General features: G+C 35.1%; 1 protein-coding gene across 2 annotated transcripts in view; it reads left to right on the top strand.

Annotated features, from left to right (window-relative positions):
- Window positions 1-15146, top strand: part of CNTN1 (contactin 1) — a 272757-nt gene that overhangs the window by 235507 nt on the left and 22104 nt on the right. For both annotated transcript variants that reach the window (XM_020975799.2, XM_020975800.2), the window contains exons 17-19: window positions 746-816; window positions 11640-11874; window positions 14642-14745. In XM_020975799.2, the coding sequence (XP_020831458.1) occupies window positions 746-816; window positions 11640-11874; window positions 14642-14745 (410 nt within the window). The remainder of the gene's footprint in view (window positions 1-745; window positions 817-11639; window positions 11875-14641; window positions 14746-15146) is intronic.

Genomic DNA, 15146 nt, shown 5'->3' with positions numbered 1-15146 from the left:
AGTGCCTAAGCACTTAGTATATAATAAGTGCTTAATAAATGTTTACTGATTGGTTGATTGATTATATTTGGTATTTTGTATGTTATTTTTCCTATTAGACTGTGACCTCACTAAAATAAGGGATTATTTTTAACTTTTGTTGTATCCCTACCACCTAGTACTATGCCTGGCACATGATAGGTATTTAACCTATAGGTTAATAGAGTTAACATGTATACATTTAATGTGTTCTGCTTTATAAAAAATGCAACCTGTAACATATGGCAAATATAAGGAAAAAATAATTTGAAGGAAATGCCTTAAAACTTCTTTTTTAGCTTCAACAACTGAGAAAATGGACTATATTATGAAATAATTAGTTATTTTGGCTTTATTCATTTGAATTTTAGGATATTTTAAATTGGATTGAAATTCTTGAAATGTGGGTCATGCTGGAATCACATATGGAACCTTATAATATGTTTTAATATTTCACAATGAGAAAGCTGCTATAAAGGAAATAGGATCTTTTCCACTAAATTTATTTTGTTGTACTTTGTTGGGGAAATCACTTTATTTCATGTAACCACAGAACCAGTCTCAAATTTAAGGCAAACAGTGACTTCTATTTCAGATCATTATTATTGTATTAGGGTAAGCAGAAGTTTGCCTTGCCTAGATTAAGCAAGCAACAAGTTTCTCTGTTGAATGATATAAATGAAATTAGGAGAAAAAATGATATAGCTTATCTCTTTTGTTATTTTAGCACCTAATGTGGCTCCCTCAGATGTAGGAGGAGGAGGTGGAAGCAACCGTGAATTGACAATAACGTGGGTGGTAAGTATTTGTGAAAAATGCAGTGATTTTATGATCACTAACCTACATGTCTATACATAAATTTCAATTCTATTTTACTTATTGAAACATCATGGAGTAATATAATATATTCCATGGATAATTTTAGCAGGACCTTAAGTTGTTGTATAGTTTTAAATAAACATATAAGTGAGTTTAAAAATTATGGATATTGGGGCAGCTAGGTGGTGCAGTGGATAGAGCACCAGCCCTGAAGTCAGGAGGACCTGAGTTCAAATCCAGCCTCAGACCAAACACTTGACACTTACTAGCTGTGTAACCCCAATTGCCTCACAATAAATAAATAAACAAACAAACAAATAAATAAATAAATAGATAAATAAAATCATGGATATTTAAAATTTACTTTCTTATCCTTCATTCCTCTCTGGCTTAATATGTCAAATTGATAAATCAGTCACATTGAGTTCTTTTAGACATGAGTTGTAAATAGGGTTAATGATTACTTTTCCTATCAGTGCTTTGGAAATTGTAAAGCATTACATAAATGATAGCTATTGTGGAGGGATTTTGTCCCTATAAATTGAATGTCTGAACTGCTTCTTCATGAAAAAATAAAATAAAATTCAGGAAGATAAACAATTTGAAGAGACAAAGGTGGATCTTTTCCTTTGTCACAATGTCAGAGGGTAGGAAAATATAATATAGAGGAGAGTAAGGACAACTGAATACTTGGACCCATGTAATAGACATGAGATTTTTATCAAGAAGAGGGAATGGGGTCTCTCAGGAGGAGACTGTTGCTTTTCCTCTAGGGAATCTTAGTGTGGATACCCATGTGCCATCACATATGAGAGATCTTTTAATCAGTAGCTTGGGAAGAAATGGTGGGAAATAATAGAGATTTGTTACTAGTGCTAAGGGATACAAATATAACAATTTTTTGGCCTGACATTAACAAAAGAGATATTTACTATCACCCCAGGTATATAAGCTACTAATACTTTGAAAGCCTAATTATATAACATAATCTGATGATTCACATGGGTACAAATATTTCCAAGAGTATACAATACTATGAATTGTGACATCTTGGACAATAAAGTGAAGATTTGGGGGGTCATAAGTAACTTTTTCATGACTACTACTTATAAAATTTAAGGGCTTCAGAAGAGGAAGACATTAAGATGTATAAGCAAGAGTTTTATACTTCTGGACAATGATTTAAAATGGAGATGGAAGGTTCTTATGAAAGTCTGGTAAAAATGTATTTATGTGATGACTTGCACCTAGGTGGTACAGTGGCTAGTGTGCTGTATCTCAGGAAGGTACAGGAAGAGTCAGGAAGACCTGAATTAAAATTTAGCCTCAGACACTTACTAGTTGTGATGCCCTGGGTAAGTCACTGTCTGCCTCAGTTACCACCACTGTAAAATGGGGACAATAATAGCAGCTACCTCCCAGAATTGTTGTGAGGATTAAAAGACATAATATTTATAAAGCACTTAACAGAGTATCTGGTTCATAGTAGCATTGTTTCTTTCCTTGCTTCTTACATAATGAAGGACTTTAATTTGAGAAAGGGAAAGAAAGGGAGAGAACTACTTATGTAGTCTACCAAGCCAGAGACTATAGAGAGCTTCTTCAGTGTCAGTAGAGACTCTGAGAAATTTGTAGGAGAAAAAATTTCAAAACTTTAAACATATTTTTCTCAGATGTTTCTTATAGAATGATTGGAAAATGATGATAATTTTAAAATATGTGGTACTACATGGCAGCTTGTATCCTCAGTTTTCCCCATCATCTCTCTATGGATCCCTGAGAGTCCAGGTGAAATACCTGTACAAAATTGATTATGAAGTCAGTGTGCCTCAGGGTCCAGGATGACATCAATCTCTGGCCTTACCTCTGTTTCCTGAATCTGGAGCTTCTACATTACCAAATCTCCCTTGTCTTCTGGAATATTCCTTGCTCACCATTTCCATTTCCAGGTTCTCCTTCTATCACATCACTTGCTGATCTCTTCTCCTTTGAGGTTCACTTAATCTATATCTACTACTCAATCAAAATTGTGGTGGTTATTGTCCACCTGCCTCCAGGACAGTCCCCTTCTTTTCTAAATAAGTTCACTACATGTTCACTACATGTCTTTCTCTTCTCAATTTCTGCCCTTATATTGACATATACCAACTGACATATTTTAACATACATATACTCCCTCAAAATCCTAACTCAACTTACTCACACCTATGCCTCCAACTCACCACATGATAGTCATGCCCTGTATTTTGCCATCACACAAAGTGTACCACCTTTATGTTTAAGAACTCTGAAATTCCCTTATCTAATCACAATCAATTGCCATTCCACCTCTCATTATGTCTTATAACTCCAAACCCTGTTCTTCATCCATACCATGATTTCCAGTCCTTTGATGCTATTATTACTTTCCTGCACTAGCTACACTCTCCTCCCTTCCCTGTATTGGTGAACCAGTTCAACTGTATACTATTCTTTTCTTTTAATTACCTTATTGTATCTACAGTCTTGCCCTGTTCACCCTCAGCCTTGGATCTTTTTTATTTCTTGCTTCCTGTACATGTGCTAGTATGAAGGTAGGTAGAGAAAATTACAAAACTGTGCTGACTGGATCCACTGCAGATTTATGTTACATAACTTCAACTGGTCCCTTGTGGCTGAAAGACAATCATTTTACACTTCCCTAATTAACTCACTATAACACTTAATACAATGTCTCTTCCAAACCTTTTAAATACCCCTCAGATTTCCTATGGCTCCCCCTCCCCCATCTTCTCAGCCGAGAAATATGCCTTATATTTTACTGAAAAAAAAAATCTGGCTATTTGCCTAGAGCTCCCTCTTCTCCCCTCCTCATCATCTTACACCACCAATCAGATGCCTTCTGCTGCTTTCTTCACCATTACCTCTGTCTTACACAATGACATGGTCCCTGCTACAAAGGCAAACTTTCTACATACACAAATGATCTCTTTCAATCCTTTCTTCTCCAGCTGATTTCCTTACCTTCTTACTTATCTTCATTCTTTCCTGCTGCTTCTCTGCTGCCTACAAACATGCACATGCCCCACACCCATCCTTAAAAAACCCTCACTTGATCCATTATTTCATATCCCATATCTCATTATCCCCTTTTGTGGCTAACCTCCTTGAGAAAGCTGTCTACAATTGGTGCTTTCATTTCCTTTCCTCTCATCTTCTTCTTAATTCATTCTTATAAGTGAAATGAATTAGGCTGGCTTCTCAGTTCCCTCAGTGGAGGTAAAACACAATTAACTTTGTAACCTAGCCTTCTGATCTCATTATTCAACCGAAACCTCACTCTGGAAAATTACCAGTGATCTCTTACTTGCCAAATCTAATGACATTATCTTAATCCCCATCCCTCTTTACCTCTCTTTAGGCTTTGACATTGTTGACCACCCTCTTCTCCTTGATGTTCTCTTCTTTGTAGGTTTTTGCTACATCACTCTCTTCTAGTTCTCCTACCTTTCTGACCACCACTCCTCAGTCTCCTCAGACTCACTGGATCTACATCTATGTCATACATGCTAAAGGTAGGTGTCCTACATGGCTCTGTCTGAGGCCTTTTCTCTTCTTCCTTTATACTATTTCACTTGGTTTTCACTCTATTTTCACTCCATACTATTCCATCAGCTTTCATGGACTCAATGATCTTCTCTATGCTGATGATTCTTAAATCCAGCTTTAACCCCTACACTGACCTCCATTGTTTCTAAATGCCTATTGTACATCTCAAATTGTATGTTCCATAAACTCAACATGTCCAAAACTAATCTCATTATCTTTCTACCAAAAGTCTCTTATCTTCCTATCTTCCTTGTTACTGCTAGGGACACTTCCATCATCCCAATCACCCAGGCTTGCAACCTACATGTCATCTTTGACTCTTTATTCTCTCTCTCCCTACCCCACCCTACCCCCATTATACAATCCATTGATAAGGCTTCCTAAGGGTCAGATCTGACTAAGTCACTACCCCTCTTCCTGCCTTCCCTACCTTAACTCAAAATTGAGTGACTCCCTGTAGCCTCTAGGACCAAATATAAAATCCTGTTTGGCATTTAAAGTCCTTTATAACCTGCACCTCCTCCTTTCCATTCTCCTTACACCTTTCACCTTGTCACATAATCTATGATCCAGTGATATTGATTTCCTTGCTGTTCTTTGAACAAGGTACCTCATCTCCTGACTCTATGATTTTCACTGTCTGTACTTCATGAATAGAATGCTCTCCCTCTTTATTTCTATCTGCTGGTTTTCTTTGCTTCTTTCAAGTCCCAATGAAAACCTCATCTTCTACAAGAAATCTTTCCCAACTCCTCTTACTTCAAGTACCTTCCCAGTTTATTACCTGTATGTAGCTTTTTGATATTTAATCATTTATATTTTGCCTTCTACAATATACTGTGAGTTCCTTCAGAGCAGGAACTGTCTTTTATCTTTGTTTGCATCCCCATTGCTTAAAACAATACCTGGGACATAGTAGGTTCCTAATAAATGTTTACTGACTGTGTTATAGTAAGTTCTTCATAAATGTTTATTGACCTATTGTTGACTATCTAATTTATGTTTGGCATTTAAATTCACAATTATAACAGAAGAGAAGTCTATTCCTCTGGTTTATTATAATGGAGGTGTTGTATCAGGCTATTATACACTTTTTTTTGCTCCTTTTACCTTTAAAATTATAATAGTTTTGTCTATTTCCCCTTCTTTAATTTGATCCTCATTGAGCTCTGCATGTACAATCTACCTCTCTTCTTTTCCTCTGTCATATGTGCTTCTGCATATGTTTCTGGGCCACTGGGAGGTGAGCTATTCTTAGCTCTTATTAGCTCATCTCTATTAGTAATTATCTCTCCTCAAACACACTTTAAACAGAAAGATTCATGCAGAGTTTAAAATAATAGTCAAGTAAAATCTTCACATTAAAAAAATGCTTCAAATAACTAAAAAAACTGAGGAGTAGCAACTGTGACCAAACACATCCTCTGTCAACCAAAAGACAATGGAAATAGTTTCAGTAACATATCACGGAATAAAGGAGTAAAATTAATGAGAAACTAAAAACTTGAGCCTAAAGACTTCATAGGTTAAAAAACAAATGGTAGAAACAATTGAAAATTTCATCAAAGAAAATGCCAATGAGATAATATAACTTTTGGATTCAGCCAAAACAGTCCAGAGGGGAAATTTTATATCTCTTAAACCTTTCAAAAATGAAAATGCACAAAGTGACAAATGAATTTCCAGTGGGAAAAAATTCAGGGCCAATTGAATTTACAAGTGAATCAAATACAAGTGAATCAATCAGATACTGAAAGAACTCTCAATTCTAACATTATATTTATTGTTTGAAATAGGAAAATAAAAGATCCTATCAAATTCCTTCTATGATACAGAAATGGTTTTGATGCCTAAACCAGGGAGAGATGTTTCAGAAAAAGAAAACGATTGGCCAAAATACCAAGCAAATATCAATATAACTTTTAAATATAAAATAATAGCATAAGCAAAGAGTTGATAGCAACATATCAAAAACATTGTAAGTTATGACCAGATAGTATTTGTACTAGGAATTCAATGTTGATAAAATATTGGGAAAATTATAATAAATTTTGTGAATAATAAATCAAAATCACACTATTACATTAAGATCTTTTAAAGATTTTTAACAACATATATCCATTTGTATTAAAAATACAAAAGCATAAGATTAAATGAGCTTGTTTCTAATATGTTTCCTATATTTCTAAACCTAAGAGACAGGATTAGATTGATAAGTAAAGGGGAAGTTAGGTGGTACAATAGATAGAGCACCAACCTTGAAGTCAGGAGGACCTGAGTTCAAATCCGACCTCAGACCAAACACTTGACACTTACTAGCTATGTGACCTTGGGCAAGTCACTTAAACCCAATTGCCTTAAAAAAAAGATTGAGAGGTAAAGCAGATTAGATAAGAGCAATTCACTATATTACTAGTATAATTTAACATTATTTCTAGAAAGTCTGGCTAAAGCATCAAAACAAAGAGACAAAGCATAGACAAAGAGGAATTTTTGCAGATAAAAGATTTATTTATCTAGTTCTAGATAGAGAATCTGTTGAATCAATATAAGCAAATGAAATAATCAATAACTACAGCAAACTGGAAGGACATAAAATAAGCCCATCTAAATCATTAGTATTTCTGTCTATAACCAACAAAATCAAGCAAGAAGAGATGCACAAAGGATTTCCATTCAAAATAACTGTGTAATGTTTAAAACATTTAGGAATTCCTTTATTAAAATATACATAGGAACTACACGAAAAAAATCCCACTCTACAGAAATAAAAATGGGCCTAAATCACTGGAGAGTTATTAATTACCCATGGTTTGGGCCAACATAATAAAAACAACAATGTCACTTAAATTGCCTTTTTTATTCAATGATGTATGTACCAGATATTAAATTATACTACAAAATAGTGATCATTTAGAAGTATTTGGTACTGGCAAATATATATACATCTATACATACATACATACATGCATACATACATACATACATACATATATACACACACATATAAATTTTAGTCAGTGAAATAGGTTAGGTACATAGCATACAGAAACAAACATATTTAGCAACATGGTGTTTGATAAACCCAAAGACTGCAATTATTCACTGTCAGAGAAAATAAGTTGGTAAAACTATATAGCTGTCCAGCAGAAATTGGGTTTAGATCAAGATCTCACACCACACACCACAATAAGCTCCAAATAGATCACATAACCTAAATATAAAATGTCACATCACAAACAAATTAGAGGAATAAAGAATAAAATCCATTTGATTGTGGGAGAGTTCAGACAAAGGATAAAGATAATCATGGAAGATAAATTCATAGCAGATGTTTTTGTTGATGCAAAAATAACTAGACACACATGTCCATTAATCAGGGGAAAGCTGAGAAAATCATATTATATAACAATAATATTCTGATATAAGAAATTATTAACACGAAGAATTCAGAGAATGAAAGGAAAATTTGTATGACCTCATGCAGTGACGTGAGAACCAGGAGAAGAAAATGTACATGTTGGGGGAGGGGAGCCAAGATGGCAGATTAAAGGCAGGGACTTACCTGAGGTCTCCCCCAGACCCCTCCAAACACCTTTAAAAAATGACTCTAAATAAATTCTAGAGAAGCAGAACCCTCAAAAAGATGGAGAAAAACAAATTTCTAGAACAACTTGGAAGGTTGGCAGGAAAAGTCTGTCCCACCTTGGGGACAGTAGGAATATTAAACCTGAAGAACAAACGATTTGGATAGGGAGAAGGGAAGTCTCCTGGACTGACAGCTAAAAGGAACCTTAGCGATCATCTAATCTTGACCTCTAATATTTTACAAATGATGAACGGACAAACAAACAAGTATTTTATAACACCTACTATGTGTTTGATCCTCACAACAATGCTACAAAATAGTTGCTCCCCATTTTTGCAGTTGGAGAAACTGAGGTTGTGATTTGTCCAGGGTCATACAGCTAGTATCTGAGTCCAGATTTGAACTCAGGTCTTCCTGATTCAAGACCCAGTGCTCTATGCACTGTGCTACCTACCTACCTCTAAGTTGAAACTGAATGAATTGTAAATTGCCCAAGGTTGCACAGGAGGTAGAGACAAATTCAGTTCTCCTGACTCAGAATTGAGCACTTGTGTCACACCATGCTGCTACTTCAAGATATCCCAAGCTATCCAATGATAGAAGTCCATGTCTTTAAGATTGTATCACATGGAATAGAGAATCGACTTTCTGTTCCAAATGGAAGCTATGGGTGAAAACTGGAGAAAGGCTGGTTTAGACTTGATGGACCTCCCCTTTTGAGTATGTCCCTTTTTCTAATCTGCATGTGAAAGATGAGGATTTGGGTGGGTTGGAGGGAAAGTGGAATGATTAATGTTAGATTCAAAGTACTTAGTGGAGCTGCACTTTTAAAACTAGAGTACACAACTTCCTAGCAATGTACTTACTTTTAATAATCAGCTGACCATTTCTGAAACGGCATCATTAAAACAATAGTTTTTAAAACCCTCCCCCAATAAACTTGTAACATTTTCCCAGAACCGCACAAAAGCATCAGTGGGATGAATAGGCATACACATAGAGTACATGAGTAGTATCTAGTACTGGGACACAGTAAACAGTTACAGCACAGGCAACTTACAACCCAGAACCTCAGGACTCCACTAGTCTTTTCTTTCATATAGTGACCTTCTGCTACTTCCCCTGAGTACATTGTCTCTGCTAGTAACTTGCTCAGTTGGGCTCCCTGAGCATATTCATTTCTGCAACTCAGTCCCAGTGCTCAAGACTAGATGTCTGCATGACTTACAAAGGTCACAGTTCTCTGACTTGTCTCCTAATCTTGACTCATGGGCTTGCTTCTTTCTGGATGTGGTATCTCCTGCTATACTGTTTATTCTGCTGTGAGACATCCTTTGGCCTGTAGGGTAGAAGGAGAGAAGGGAAGGAAATTTCCCTTTTCCCATCCCTTGAGGACTGAGGATTAATTTCCTTTCTTTTTTTTTCTGTTCAAATCTTTATTGTGTTAAAATTCTATGGCTTTCACAATACAACATTTTGTTGCTTAAATGAATTTTATATAGTTAATAAGTATTTTTTTTGCTTAAAACTCAACCATGAATTTCAATTTCATAAATATCATTTTTATACATATATTAATATAAGAAATCTCTGCTTTGGTAATGTTCATGTGATTACATTTGAAACTGTCAATGGTAGAGATTCTTCCCTTTAGAATCTATATAATCAATCAAAAGTGCTTCAGAGATTATTGATTACCTGCAGTGGATCTTAAAATCAGTTACTCTAATTGCAAGGCACTTTTATATCTTCCTTGAAACACAAAAATATTTAAAAAATGAAATAAGTTCTGATAGTTATCTATGTAGACAAAAATGTGTCTAGAAAATTATATGATAATCTGTATGCAATCCACTCCTTTTAAAATAGTTTTAAATAAATTATATGTATTATAAAGAATGTGTTAAAGAAAGCAAGTATTCTGATCATAATTTTGCAAAAGGAAGATTCTGGTACAACATTTAACATATAAATTCAAATTAATGTATATTTGACTGGCAATTAATTGTCCTTGAAAAAAATGAATTAATTTGGCCCATATTTCTAGCATTATCTGTGTAAAAAAAATTGTAATTCAGCCAAAGGTTTTGATGATTTTTTAAAAAATTTTGTACATAAACAAGGTATATTGTTATAATGGCTTCTATATAAAAATATGGCCAATATTTTTGTAGGGATGGAATAATTTCCTTTCAGGAACTAGAATCTTCTTTCATAATTCTTTTTCTCCTCTGTTAATAGAGGTCACACTACTCAGAGCCATCTCTGGCTTCAGTTGACTTATAAGGAGTTTCTCATTTTTTTAATGGCCACCAATGGCATGGCTGCTCCTTTGTCATTCAATAGCTAGTTTCCTTCTAATAGCGTCAGTTTTGACTGGAAGATTTCTTCCCATCTTGTAAAGGAGTAACGGAGTATGAAACCTTTCTAAAGATGTTAAAACATTGTTATGTGTTTGATACTTGCCCCTTATATAGACATTTCACCAACTGGACTGAGAGTAGGGGTGGGAATCAATTGTGTTGATTAACTCATTCCTCCTCTCCTCAACTCTAAATTAAGGGGGGGGGGTAAGGGATTCCTAACCATTAGAGCAAAGTAGGTGGTTCCCTCTTAACTGGATGACTACCTGATTCATTATATGACTTCCTTTTTCTCTGGGTCTTTTTGTTTCTGACAATTTGTGGAGCAGGCATAACAATATCTATCTTCCTTCCTTCCTTCCTTCCTTCCTTGCTTCCTTCCTTAATTGTGACCATGAAAACCTTTTATTCTCTTAAGTACCAGACCTTAAACCCAAATCACTCTGACTCTTATTAATTAGTCAATAATAGATTCCAGGCCAAACTATACTTGGTCATTGTTTAGGCCCTGATTGTCTCAGAGTGAATGTAAATTACAATTGTTTCTGTTTTGGCCAGAAACCCTGAGGGTCACCTCCTCCCAGATTGATTTTTCTTTTGTGACTAGGTAAACAGGCCATTCTCTACCTCATTTCTTACCTAGCCTTGATCACTGAATGGATATTGCCTCAGTCAGTTTTGACTTAAAAAGGCCTAGGTCTCCCACTACATCCAGGGCCAATCTCCAGTAGTCCTCAATGGACCCAGATGGCTTTGTAGGAGAAAGTGAGGCTGATGATTTTGCACAGCCCTCCCTCACTTAAATCCAATTCACTTGAAGGTCATAACATAACCTCTCGGTTGTCATGGTTCACTTTGAGAATGAAGGACAAACAACAACATAACAATATCTGGGGAACTAGGTGGAAGAGTAGATAGAATGTTAGGCTTGGAGTCAGGAAGACTCATCTTCCTGAGTCCAAATCTGGCCTCAGACACTTGTTAGCTTAGTGACCCTGGGCAAATCATTTAACCCTGTTTACCTGAGCCCTGATCTATAAAATGAGATGGAGAAGGAAAAGGCAAATCACTCCAATGTCTATCAAGTAAACCCCAAATGGGGTCATGAGAAGTTGCACACAACTGAAAAACAACTGAACAACAACATAGCAATAACTATTTAAAAACAAATACAATTCATTAGTACTTTAATGACTTTAAATTTTCTGGTAAATTCATTTGAATAGCAGCTGAAATGGATTTAACCTTTTCTTCCCATTTAGCCTTTGTCACGAGAATACCACTATGGCAACAATTTTGGTTACATAGTGGCTTTCAAGCCATTTGGTGGAAAAGAGTGGAAAAAAGTAACAGTTACTAATCCAGATATTGGCCGGTATGTTCATAAAGATGAAACAATGTCCCCTTCCACTGAATTTCAAGTAAAAGTGAAAGCCTTTAACAGCAAAGGAGATGGACCATTCAGTCTAACAGCAGTCATTTATTCTGCACAAGATGGTAAGTAAAAATGACATTCCAAGTTAATTTTGCTTTATTTCTAATCTTAGTAGATAAATTGTGTAGACAGATTTGTGTGCTACTTCCTAATTGCTAGTGAGAAGTGTAATAATTTAGTGAATTATAAAATTTTGGAGTTAAATTCATTCTAATTATTTTCCTCTATGAGATAGCATTGAAGAATATTTGATTTAGAGTCAGAAAACCTGGGTTCAAATCCTGGATCTGTTACTTATACCCGTATATCAAATCATTTCACTTTTTTAGGGCTCAGTTTCCTCATCTATAAAATGAATATTGGAATAACATTACTGCCTGTTATATCCATGATCGTATTGACCTCCATGATACTATTATCTAATTTTCTTGAGAAACTTGAATAACTATTTTAATGGAACTAAGAGTATATTCTCTCTACTAGTGCAGTTTGCAACTTCTCCATGACATTTTGTTCATGTTCTTCCCATGATCCTCATTACTATATAACCAACAACTTCCTTTTTCAAGCCAATACCATAAAAATGACCATTCTACCTAAATTAACTTACTTATTCAGTGTCATGACAATTAAACTAAGAAAGAATTGTTTTATAGCATTTAGGGGAAAAAAAGAACAAAATTCATCTGGAAAAACAAAAGGTCGAGAATATCAAAGGAATGAATGAAAAAAATTGAAGAAAGGTAGCTTAATAGTTGTTGTTCAGTTGTTCAACTCTTTGTGACCCATTTGAGGTTTTCTTGGGAAAGATATTGGAGCGATTTGCTGTTTCCTTCTCCAGCTCATTTTTATAGATGATGAAACTAAGGCAAACAGTGATTTGCCTAGGGTCACACACCTAGTAAGTGTCTGGCACAGGATTTGAATTCAGGATTCCAACCACCATGCTACCTACCTGCCCCCAGCCTATCAGTACTATACTATAAAGCAGTAATCATCAAAATAATCTGTTACTGGCCTGGAAATAGAGTGGAGAATCAGTGGAATAGATTAGGTACACAATGTGCAGTAGTAAACGACCAAAGTAATCTAGTAATCTAGATAGTACAACAATAATCTATATAAATGCAAAATCTGGATAATCTAGTAATCTAGATCCATGCAAAGATCCATGCTTTTGAGACAGGAACTCATTATTTGATAAAAATTGCTGGGAAAACTGGAAAGCAGTTTCACAGAAACTAGGCATAGACCAACTTCTCACACCAATATTCCAAAATAAGGTCAAAATGGGTACATGATGGGAGATATCAGTAAATTAGTGGAGTATGGAAAATGTGTCTGTCACATCTGTGGATAAGGGAAGAGTTTATGACCAAACGAGATAAAACGGATCATTTTGATTGCATAAAATTTAAAAAAAAATTGCACAAATAAAACCAATGCCGTCAATATTAGAACGAAAGCAGGAAACTGAAAGGAAAATTTATAGCATATTTCTTTGATAAAGACCTCATTTCTCACATATATAGACAACTGAGTCAGATTTATAAATATAAGAACCATTTCCCAATTGGGTCAATGCCCATGAATAGATAGTTTTTAGAAGAAATCAAAGCTATCAGTAGTCACATGAAAAATACTCTACATCACTATTGATTAGAGAAATGAAAATTAAAACAACTCTGAGTTATCACTTCAGACCTTGCAGAGTGGCTAACATGACAGAAGAGGAAAATAATAACTTAGAGGGGATGTGGCAAAAACAGGTACACTAAAGAACTGTTAGGGCAGCTAGGTGGCTGGAGTCAGGAAGACTCATCTCCCTGAGTTCAAATCTGACCTCAGACACTTACTAGCTGTGTGACCTTGGATAAGTCACTTAACCCTGTTTGCCTCAGTTTCCTCATCTATAAAATGAACTGGAGAAGGAAATGGAAACCCACTCCAGCATCTTTGCCAAGAAAACTCCAAATGACATCACGATGAATTGGACATTACTGAAGCAACAAAACGACTAAGCAACAAAAAAAAATATGCTTTTGGTGGAATTGTGCATCAGTCTAACCATTCTGGAGAACAATTTGGAACTTTGCCCAAAGGGCTATAAAATTGTGTATACCCTTTGACCTGGCAATACCAATACTTCAAAGTGATTTACAAAAAAGAAGAAAGACCAAATTATTTCTAGCAGATCTTTTTGTGGTGACAAAGAATTGGAAATTGAGGAGATGCCCATCAATTGGGGAATGTTTGAACAAGTTGTGGTTTGTGGTTGTGATGGAAGTGTTGTGTTATAAGAAACTATGAAGGGAATGGTTTTAGAAAAACTAATGTAAAGTAAAATGAGCAGAACCAGTAGAACATTGTACACAGCAGTATTGTAAGAATGACCACCTGTGAAAAACTTAGGTACTCTGATCAATACAATGATCCAAGGCAATTCTTAAAGAACCCATGATGAAAAATCCTATACACCTTAAAGAGAGAACTTACAAACTGAGTGCAGATTGATTTTCTTCACTTGTTTTATGTTTCTTGCTCTTTCTTTCTTCTTTTCCTTTCTTTCTTCTTTTTTTTTTGCAATGTAACTATTATGGAAACATTTTGCATGACTTTACATTGATATCATATTGCTTGCCTTCTCAATGGGTGGAGGAGAGGAAAGAGGGAGGGGGAATGATTTGGAACTCAAAAAAAATTCAAAGTAATGTTAAAAAGATAAAAATAAAATAAAAGCAAAGATATATTAAAATATGAAGTCATATTAAATTTTGTAGTAAATAAATGTAGCACTGAAAAGTAAGAAACTTTTTATCAATTCTTTAGCACCCAATGAAGCTCCTACAGATGTGAGCATAAAAGTCCTATCTTCTTCTGAAATCTCCGTTTCTTGGAAGCATGTTTTAGAAAAAACTGTGGAAGGCTATCAGGTGAGTTCAAATTTTATTGGAGCAAACACATTCTTCTAAAATAAATTTTGCTATAATTGTTAAAATATTGCATTATTCTATTTCCTTTGACTTATCCAAACAATTGAATTTAGGTAACAGTATAGATTTATGTGTATGTGTGGTAAATAGATGTATACTATGTGTACTATGTGTGAAGATTCTTTACTTTCCTATGTTAATTAGCATTTTCTTATTATTAATGGTTAATTGCTAATGAGTGAGAGGTGACTGTAGGAAAGGGAAAAACAGTCAGAGACATAGGAAATCTGGCACCTGGGGTAATGTAGCCTCCAAATCAACTTTATAGGATGAATTCAGTTGGGGGATATGTTATATGTCAAGGACTCTGCTAGCAAAACTGGAAGGTGAATATGAAGTAG

The sequence above is a fragment of the Phascolarctos cinereus genome, unplaced genomic scaffold (genome assembly GCF_003287225.1).
Source record: "Phascolarctos cinereus isolate Bilbo 61053 unplaced genomic scaffold, phaCin_HiC Scaffold_1;HRSCAF=81, whole genome shotgun sequence".
In the NCBI taxonomy this organism is placed as follows: Eukaryota; Metazoa; Chordata; class Mammalia; order Diprotodontia; family Phascolarctidae; genus Phascolarctos; species Phascolarctos cinereus.
Note: the sequence above shows the minus strand (reverse complement) of the source record. Positions and strands in the feature narration are given on the sequence as shown.